This window comes from Myotis myotis, unplaced genomic scaffold (genome assembly GCF_014108235.1).
Source record: "Myotis myotis isolate mMyoMyo1 unplaced genomic scaffold, mMyoMyo1.p scaffold_m19_p_32, whole genome shotgun sequence".
In the NCBI taxonomy this organism is placed as follows: domain Eukaryota; kingdom Metazoa; phylum Chordata; class Mammalia; order Chiroptera; family Vespertilionidae; genus Myotis; species Myotis myotis.
Genome location: NW_023416338.1, coordinates 559688 through 570084, shown reverse-complemented (window position 1 = coordinate 570084; position 10397 = coordinate 559688). Strand labels below are relative to the sequence as shown.

General features: G+C 39.8%; 2 protein-coding genes and 1 pseudogene across 2 annotated transcripts; 1 reads left to right on the top strand and 2 right to left on the bottom strand.

Moving 5' to 3' along the window:
• Positions 1–760: 760 nt before the first annotated feature.
• Positions 761–1735, bottom strand: LOC118652548 (olfactory receptor 7A10-like). The gene has a single exon (XM_036302446.1). The coding sequence runs from the start codon at positions 1727–1729 to the stop codon at positions 761–763; it is 969 nt and encodes a 322-aa protein (XP_036158339.1). The 5' UTR covers positions 1730–1735.
• Positions 1736–5408: 3673 nt separating this feature from the next.
• Positions 5409–5624, top strand: LOC118652547 (60S ribosomal protein L39-like). Its single transcript, XM_036302445.1, has one exon. It carries the CDS (start codon positions 5409–5411, stop codon positions 5622–5624), a length of 216 nt encoding a protein of 71 aa, XP_036158338.1.
• Positions 5625–8262: 2638 nt separating this feature from the next.
• LOC118652611 lies at positions 8263–9230 on the bottom strand (annotated as a pseudogene).
• Between the last annotated feature and the right edge of the window lie 1167 nt (positions 9231–10397).

The following is a 10397-nucleotide window of genomic DNA, read 5'->3' as shown; positions in this document are numbered from 1 at the left end:
ATCTTACATACATTAATAAATAAACATACATCATAAAATAGTTTGCATAGCAATAAATGTACAGACTTAAAATTTCTCTTCCTCATACTCAAGGTCATTTCTGACTTTAAGGGTTTATTATGTCAATTTATTGAAATTTTTGTTTCCATGTAATCTAGAATTGGAGACATGTATTTGATTGTCAGTTTGCTAGTGACTATGGTAAGAATGTGGATCCCAAGCTAAATAAGATACAGGATCCAAATGAGAGAACATGACCCAATGACCTCTTATAACACACACTAAATTTCTACATATTCAGAAAAAGCAGATATGGTAGTGATATATGACGATATGATTTATAAAGAAGGTTAAACTGTGCTCTTATATTTTCCTTTCCTATGAAATGATATAAATGGCTTTGGTTACCAGCTGCAGTTTATTTCCATAGGAGTAGTACAACTCAGGATTATTCTTTTAGTAAAATGAAATAAAAAATTACTCAGTATGATAGATTTCATTTAAAAAATTGTTCTTAAGAAATCCATGTAGACTCATGAGATAAATGGGAATTTCCAAATATTTCATCCAAGGTTGGGATCAACTTGGCAGAGGAGGAAAATGACATAAGAAAGGCTGTTAGATATCAGAAAGTTAAAAAATTCATAAAGTGATTCAACTAAATTGTATACAAATCATAGAAACAGAAACTCCAGGAATAAACAAAGAGAGTAAATTCTACATTCAACAACATCTGGCTCTGAGGCTTTGAGTCCAGCTGTCATGTGCATTTCTTCAGCCCTAGAACAATTGGTACTTTTATAGCTGCCATCCCAACAAATCTTTTCAGAGCCCTCTTTAGGTCTTTGTTTCTGAGACTGTAGATGAAGGGGTTCAGCATGGGTGTGAGCACGGTGTACATCACTGAGGCTGTTCCATTTGAGTATGAGCTCTGGGTAGCAGCAGAGCTGAGGTAAACCCCTAGGATTGTACCATAAAACAAGGAGACAACCGAGAGGTGAGAGGCACACGTAGAAAATGCTTTATACTTCCCCTGAGCTGATGGGATTGCACGTATGGAGGACACTATCTTAGAGTAAGAGTAAATGATACAAACAAGGGGACCACCACCCAGGAGCACAGCTACAAAATACATCACCATGTTATTAAGAAAGGTGTCAGAACAGGCGAGTTGGACCATCTGTTTGATTTCACAGAAAAAGTGAGGAACTTCCAAGCATGTACAGAAGGATAGTCGCAACACCATTAAGCATTGTAATAGGGAATGCAATACACTCATGATCCAGGACACCAGAACCAGCAGTCCACAGAGCCGAGGGTTCATGATGACCATGTAGTGCAGGGGGTGACAGATGGCCACAAACCGGTCATAGGCCATCACAGTCAGGAGGAAGTTGTCCAGTCCTGCAAATAGTAGGAAAAAATACATCTGGGTGATGCAGCCTTCATAGGTGATGACTTTGCTCTGTGTCTGGATGTTCCACAGCATCTTTGGGACGGTGGTGGAGGTGACACAGATGTCTACCAAGGACAGGTTAGAGAGGAAGAAGTACATGGGCGTGTGGAGGTGGGAGTCTGAGCTGACTGCCAGGATGATGAGCAGGTTTCCCAACACAGTGATCAGGTACATGGAGAGGAAAAGCCCAAATATGAGGGGCTGCAATTCTGGTTTTTCTGATAACCCCAGAAGAAAAAATCCTGAAAATCCCGTGAGGTTCCCCAGTTCCATGTGGGGGAGGTGACTACCAGGATATAGAAAAAAGTGACATGACTAATATTCACACAAGCAAGCATTAATAACCTAGCGTAAAGGAAGTAATTTCCATATTTGGTCTATTGTTTGGTCCCTTTGGGACATTCCTAGGGCCATTTCTCATTAGAATTTCCTTTTCCATGTGAAGACACATGAAGAATTCTTGTCTTAATTCTTTCAGTACGAAAAGTAAAAATGAAAAGCGATGGATGAGATGTAAAGCACAGCAGGTGTCTGTAGTTAATAATACTGTATCGTGTACTGGAAAGTAGCTGGAGGGTAGATTTTAAAAGTCCTTATCGCAAGAAAAAACTGTTAACTATGGTGGTGACAGATCTACTGTGGAGGTTGTATTGCAATATATACAAATACAGAATTATTATGTGGTACTCCTGAAACTAATACAATGTTTTATGTCAATTATACTTCAATTGGAAATGTTTAAAACAAATGGAGAAGACACAGTAGGACTGATTGACAGATTGGACCACACAAAATTTATGAACTTTATACATTCTCTACAAAACACTTATACATACATTAAAGAACTAAATGGAAAACAGTCACTTTGTGTGAAAGTCTCCATTTCTTTGTTGGAAAGAATTCAATAAAAAAATCAAACAAGATGATAATGTCAATAATATTGTGATAAGTCTGCATGGTAACAGATGATTACTAGACTTGGTGTGGCAATCACATTGTAATGTATATAAATGTTGAATCAATATGTTTTGTACCTGAAACTAGCTTAATATCACATTATATACAAACTATACTTAAACAAAAAAGGGATAAAAACACTTTGATAACACTATCCAAAAGCAAAGAATTTTCAGGTCTGTAATATAGTGAAAGTTACCTTGGATTCCAACTGCACTTTAATTTAAAATAAACTAATAAACAAGTAAAGCCAAAAACTTACACAGACAAATTTTAATAGAGACTCCAAATAATTTACAAACCCACAAATTTCATTACTCAGCCTCACAGGTAATGAAATAATTACAAAGTGAATCTCATTAGCTTACTCGTTTTCATCTGCCAAATACTTTTTTAAAATGTGAATAGCCAAGGTGAGGGAACATACTGTGAAATGTATGTCTCATGCACTGCGATTGCAAGGGTGTATTTGCTGCCTTTCTGGGTTTGGATCTTTCTCATCCATATGGAAACATAGTCTAATATTCCCCATCATAAAATTTAAAAAATGCCCTCACATCACTGTATATTCCTCCACAGTTAATTACCTATTTGTCTATTGCTGTCAATAGATAAAGTCCTTAAAGTTACGTTCTACTTCTACTGAAAGGACTTTACACTTCCCTTTCTTACTTAGTCTGCTATTCATGCCATTTAATTGTCAACATTGGAACTTACATTTCTGAGTGCAGTGTTCACTTTCCTTTGAGCATCATGAATAAATACATTACTGTATTAGTAAAGCCAGCCAACAATCACAGTGTATTGGTATCTGGGCTATGTTCGAATGGTTCTAAGGTGACTTCAGGTACAAGTTCTTGGTTTCCAATCTCTCTGATCCTCTCCTGCCATGTCTGTTGGGCTCTCAGACTCACCTGGATGGAAATTCTTAGAGGAAGGTTTCCCTGTGGCAGTCTGAATCCTTTCGTGGATGGTTGGTGATGCAGACCAGAGCTCTGTCCCAGACAAGACAACAAGGAGACATGCATTGGACTCCCAGATGGATTTAGGTGACATAACATCCAACCAAAGGTTGCACATGCTGAGGGTCTGCAGTAGAGTTGCGATTTATGTGCTGTGTCTGCTCATTAGGAACATTTACTTCTTGTTACTCTAACCTCTAAGCACAGGGTTGTCTCCCCTGGGGACACTGGTCTGGACAGAATGGAAATGCTTCCTGCTGATTCTCTGTTCCCAGGAGACTATGTAATAAGCCAGGTGAGTGCAGCTGTGATTAGTCCTTCATTAAATGCCCTGCTTCCTGACATCTACACCTCCCAGCACCTCATCTTAACTCAGAGGTAAAGTTTCTCAGTGGATGGACCTCCAGGGTATTATGCTCAGTGAAATAAGGCAGAGAAAGACTAATACCATAGGATTTCACTTATATATGGATCTAAAGAGCAAAGTAAACAAACCCCCCACCCCCCAAATTGAAATGCACTCATGGATGGTGGTTGCCAGAGAAGGACCTTGGGTGACAGGAAGAAGGAAGTGAAGGGATTAAGAAGTATAAATTGGAAGTTTCAAAATAGTCACAGATGTAAAGTACAGCATAGAGAATTAATCTATATAAAAGGCTAATATGCTAAGTGTCCTTCCCACCTTCTGATTGGTTGCTATGACGACTTGCTTTATAGTCAGGTGGAAACGCTTTACACTGAAACCAAATGTCTGTGAAGCGTTTTCCCGTGTCTCATCTCCTTTGATCCTCACAGAAGTCCTGGAGTAGGTAGAGAGGAGACTCAGTGGAATCCTATTTTCTTTTCATTGTTATGCCCAGATTTCAAGATCCCCCAAAGATCCACCAGGGAGCACCAAATCCGATGCAAAAGCATAGAGTCTTTTATTCAAGCCAGGGACTTGGTCCCGCCCCTGCCTCCATTACTGGATGCAAGAGAGAGCCCTGAGTCCAAAGGGAACAAAGAATTTATAGGGCTTGGGGTGGGGGGGTGGGGGGGTGGGGGCACACTCTGACCACTGATTTGGCCAATTCCGGTTGGTTGAGTGAGGGCCGGGGGTTAGTGACGCAAGGGCAGGGTGCAGCTAGGGTCTGGTTACACAAAGACAGGGGGGTGGCTAGCATACTCTTGGCCTTGGGCTAGTTTCCCCCGCTTTCCCATTGGCCGAGATAAGGGCAGGCTGAGTAACTGATACATTCTGAGGCTTTTTCTTGGAAGAGGGGTTAGGGACACAGCTATCAGTCCTGTTCTGTCCTTTCATCATTAGCTGGAAAATGGAGATTTAGAAAGCTTAGAAACTTGACCTGACTGAAAAGAAGTAAGAAATGGTAGACCTTGAAAATGACTTCAGGTTTTCTCATTGCACAGAATATAGTCAAACACTGCTGCAGTTAAATATTTTACCCTTTGTTCTCCCTGTGAGATCTACAATAATAATCTGCTTCGTGTTAATATTTACTGCTGTGTTGCTGACAATTACCTGAAAGAGAAGTTGGGGTGCTTCACTGGGCTGGAAAAAGTTTAGCTACATCAGAAAGCAGGTCTAATTAAGCAAGTTTATTCTATATCTATAAAAGGCTAAGTTGACTCACACATGCGCAATGCATATAAAGCTCTCGCTGGTGCCAATTGCATGCATGTTTTTCCATCAGTCATTGTCGATCGTGAATTTGGTTGACACTTCTATTATAGAGAAAGGGCGAATAGCAATATTAAAATATTTCTTCTAATTAATTTCCTTTCAATGTGCACCAATTCATGCACTGGGCCACTAGTATAGTCAATAATATTGTAATAACAATATTACAATGATATTGTAATAGCTCTATTGGGTATCAGGGGTGAACACTATGTAAAGTATATGATTGTCTAACCATTATATTGCACACCTGAAACCAATACAAAATAATAGTGAAGTAAACTGTATTTGAAAAAAAAGTCCAAAGGAGCTCTTTCTCCGCCATCGAGGTGTGTGTGTTCCCTTCTCCTTCACCATGTCTTCCCACAAGACTTTCAGGATCAAGACGTTCCTGGCCAAGAAACAAAAACAGAATCGGCCCATTCCCCAATGGATTCGGATGAAAACTGGCAATAAAATCAGGTACAACTTGAAGAGGAGACATTGGAGAAGAACCAAACTGGGATATGAGAAATCACACATGAGAGATGACTCACATATTTATGCTGTATCCAGGTTGCCTATACCTTGAACATTTTCTTTGGACTCCTCCTCCTCACTCTTGAACATTTTCTTTGGACTCAACAAAGTATATTTAACATTTTACTTGTCCCTTACAACATTCAGTTAAAGTAAGGTTTATTATTCCACATTATCTTCAGAAACAAGAGAACTGAAGCCTGTTTGATTACATTTTTAATAATAACATAATGCAGTTAAAACTTATTGTGCAGATCCAGTGTTCCCACTTCTAGGAACTTATCCTAAGAAATCCAAAACACCAATCAGAAAGAATGCATGCACCCCTATGTTCTTAGCAGTGCAATTTACAATAGCTAAGATCTGGAAACAGCCCAAGTGCCCATCAGCAGATGAGTGGATTAAAAAACTGTGGTACATTTACACAGTGGAATACTACACTGCAGTAAAAAAGAAGGAGTTCTTACCATTTGCAACAGCATGAAAATAATTCTTATTATTGGGAAGAAATCAAGGTTTAATATATAAATATCAGAACTGTGATATTAAATTAAGGCAATTCACATTTGATAAGCTATTTTTTCCATAAACGGTAAGGTCAACACAGACATATATGTCTTAAACATCACATTATGGTTGATCAAAGACATGCAATACAGATGCACAAAACATCATGAAAGAGGTTTAGAAACATAACGAAGCGACTCATGATGAGCCCAGAAGAGATCAGAACAACTTCCCACCATACAATCCCATTTGATTATGAAGGCATTATAGTAAAACAAGTGCCCTTAGGATGGCTTGTTATATAGCAACAGCTATCTGATACAATGATAAAAGCAAACAGAGATCAATCATAATAATATACCTCTCCCCATTCTAAGCATTTGTACAGATATTTGAAGATAGCATTCAAGATTACTTTGTTATTGAAGTTTTTTTTAGATAATTGTATTAAGTAGTAACTCCATTGAGTAGTAACTTGCAGGTAACCAGGGAAGCTGGGAGGACATGCCCCTTTACACAAAAGTTGGTACCTGAACCACATGAGTGGACAGGAACTCAAACTCTCTAATTGGTTATCCTTTCATCATATAATGAATAATACTGATCTTGTTATTCACTGCCCATTTTATGGTTATGACAAAATTTAGAAAAGAGATGTTTCATTAGAGCACTCGAGTCATATCAGTATTCAGCTCTGTCAGTTTTAAAGCAGAAACAGGAAGCAAAGTCAAGAAAGAAACCATAAATATGTTAACCAACCCTTCACCTCAACGAAAAAGAAAACAACCCTTGTCTTTGTCTGATATATTTCACTCAACATATTACCTTCTGGATTCACCCATGTTGTTGCCAATTTCATTCTTTCCAAGGCTGAGTAATATTCCATTGTATATATGTACCACTTCTTTATCCGTTAACCTACTGATGGACACATAGGTTGCTTCCATATCTTGACTATTGTAAACAATGCTGCAATGAACATAGGGGTGCATGTATCTTTTATTAGAGATGTTGTTTATTTCTTCAGATAAATACCAAGAAGTTAGGGATTCAGAAGGTTATAGAAATGTATAATCATACTATTGTATACCTGAAACTAATATAATATTGTATATCATTTATAATTTAAAAAAAATTTAAAGCCTTTGTATATGGACACCAGTTTTCCATACTTCAATGAATAGGTGTACAGTATGGAAAAGAAAAACTTTTATAGTAATAAAATGTGTGACTAAAAATTTTGACTTCTCATTTCTGAAGTCATCTCTGACTCTAAGACCATATTAGGTCAATATATTTATTCAAATGTGCCTTTCAGTGTAGACTCCACCTGCAATTATATGTTTGATCATCAATTTTTGTCAGTGCCTATAGGGGACACCAGGCCGAATTAAAAAATGCACTAAGAGACCAGTTACAAAACTCAGTAGCATAGCTCTGGCTGGTGTGGCTCAGGTGGTTGGGGAGTTGTTCATACATCAAAAGGTTGCAGATTTGATTTCTGTTCAGGGGTGTATGGGAGACAACCAATGGATGTTTGTCTCTCACATTGATGTTTCTCTCTCATATTTCTTTCTCTCTCTCCCTTCCTCCCTTCCTCCCCCCCCCCCCCTCAAATAAATAAAAACATATCCTTGGGTGAGGATTAAAAAAACCACAATGTAGCAGCATGTTAGAGTTGACATTATCGGGAAGAGCAGTTAAGTTGGTGATAATGATGTGGAAAAAAATGGCAGACCCAAATGCCACTTGGTTTTCAAATTTTCTTCTGCAATAAAATTATATAAGTGGTCTTAATTGTTATGTATAATTTTGTTTCCATGTGAGTAAGACAGCCTCTTTCAGGAAAACTATAGAAAATTTACTAGGGAGTTAGATGTCATTTCAGAGAAAAATGTTTTTAATGAACCCAATTTGTTCTAAGAAAGAAATAGACATTTCCAAATATTCCTTAATCAAGGTGGGGAAACACTTGGAGAGGCTAGGAAAATAAAAATTAAAAAATGGAAACTATACATATATCAGACAGAGCCGAAAGCTCAATCAAGGGAGTTACTAAATTGTATAGGGAATTTAAAATGAAGTAAATGGAAATTCCAGGCATGAAATAGAGGGAGCAAGTGCTTTCTCCAATCTGATCAAAGCATAGCAATTTCTGGCTCTTACTGTTTGCAGCCCTGTAATCATGGGCACTTTTTCAAACCCAGGATGATTGGTCTTTTTATAACTAAAACCCCAACGAATCTTTTCAGGGCCCTCTTTATGTCTTTGTTCCTGAGACTGTAGATAAAGGGGTTCAGCATGGGTGTGACCACAGTGTACATCACTGAGGCTGTTGCACTTGAGTGTGAGGTGTGAGCAGCAGCAGAGCTGAGGTACATCCTGCACTTGTACCATAAAATAAGGAGACAACGGAGAGGTGAGATGCACAGGTAGAAAATGCCTTATACTTCCCCTCAGCTGATGAGATTCCATGTATGGAGGACACTATCTTAGAGTAAGAGTAAATGATACCGGCCACAGGAAAACCACCCATCAGCCCAACTTCAAAATACATCACAATATTATCAAGTAAGGGGTCAGAACAGGCAAGTTGGACCACCTGTTTAAAGTTCACAGAAAAAGTGGGGATTTCTAAGTCTGGACAGAAAGATAGTTGCAACACCACTAAGCTTTGTAACAAGGAATTCAGGATACACATGATCCAGGACAACAGAACTAGCAGTCCACAGAGCAAGGCGTTCATGATGACTGTGTAATGCAGGGGATAACAGATGGCTACAAAGCGATCATAGGCCATCACGGTCAAGAGGAAGACGTCCAACCCTGCAAATAGTATGAAAAAATACATCTGTGTGATGCAGCCTTCATAGGTGATGGCTTTGCTTTGTGTCTGGATGTTCCACAGCATCTTTGGGACGGTGGTGGAGGTGAAGCAGATGTCTACCAAGGACAGGTTGGAGAGGAAGAAGTACATGGGCGTGTGGAGGTGGGAGTCTGAGCTGATGGTCAGGATGATGAGCAGGTTTCCCAGCACAGTGATCAGGTACATGGAGAGGAAAAGCCCAAATATGAGGGGCTGCAGTGCTGGTTCCTCTGAAAGTCCCAGAAGAAGAAATTCTGAAGTTTGTGTATCATTGCCTTGTACCATGGGGTAGTGGTCAAAACTAGGAAGAAAAATAATATGATTAATTTTACACATGTGGGTATTAACATAGTGAAATACTAGGATTTTTTAATGTTTTCCAGTAAAAAAAATTGTATATTTATATTGATCATAATGTTACAGAAGTCCAAATAAATACCAAACATGCTTCCTAGAGAAAGGGAGGGACCTCGTTTATTAACACTAGTGGACTCCGGGAATAATTTCCAAATCAGAGTGAAGAAACACACAGAGGGCTTCACTTTTTATAACCTTCTGGGGTCTTTGTCTTGCAGATATGGTTCTGCCCCCTTCTGGATTTACAGGAAGGCCCCCAGGTGTTGGGGGTCCCCATGCCATATCCAATGATCTGTCCTGGGGCCAGCGATAATGACCTTCCCCCACCCCCTCAGGGCAGTGCATTGTTCACCGTTTTTATGGCCTGACAAGCCTTGCAAGACCAGTTTCCTCCTTATTCCCCCCTCCCCTTGTCCCACAAGCTTCTTTTAGCCTTGTGGAGCAACGAATCCACAGGCGGTGTTTCTGGTATCCAGGTGTTCAGTCCTGCAACCTTGAGAGTAGTGGGGGTGGTCAGGATGATGGTATGCGGTCCCCTCCAGGTAGGAGTCAGTCCTTGGGTGGTCTTTACCCAAACAGACTCACCAGGTTGAAAAGGCAGAATGTCTTGGGCATGCTTCTGGATTGCTTTCTGGGTAGACTGTAAAGCCTGTAAGAACTTGAGTAACAATTAGTTATGGATTTCAGAATCTGTAGAGGCCCCACTGGTTTCCAGGGCAGCCGTCCAGGCCGCTTCGTCTGTGGCCTGGTTTCCTTTTGCCTCTGTGGAGTCCCCATACCCCGCACATGAGCTGTTGCAATCACATACCCGCCATCAGCACAAATTGTTACTGATTCTTCACAGAGAGCCTGAATAAGGGCAGTCAACTCGGTCTTCTGTGCTGAAGTCCTGCGGGTGAGCTCCTGAGATCAGATGGTGTAGTCCAAAACAACCACCACTGCCCCTGCATACCTGATTCCTCCCTGGATAGAACTACTCCTGTCCATGAATAGTACCTCATCCAGCGAAGCCAGTGATGAGGCTGTTGCACTTGAGGTGTCAGTGAGGCCCAGGTGGGCTATCTTTACAAAGTTGTCGACCTCTAAACAGTTATT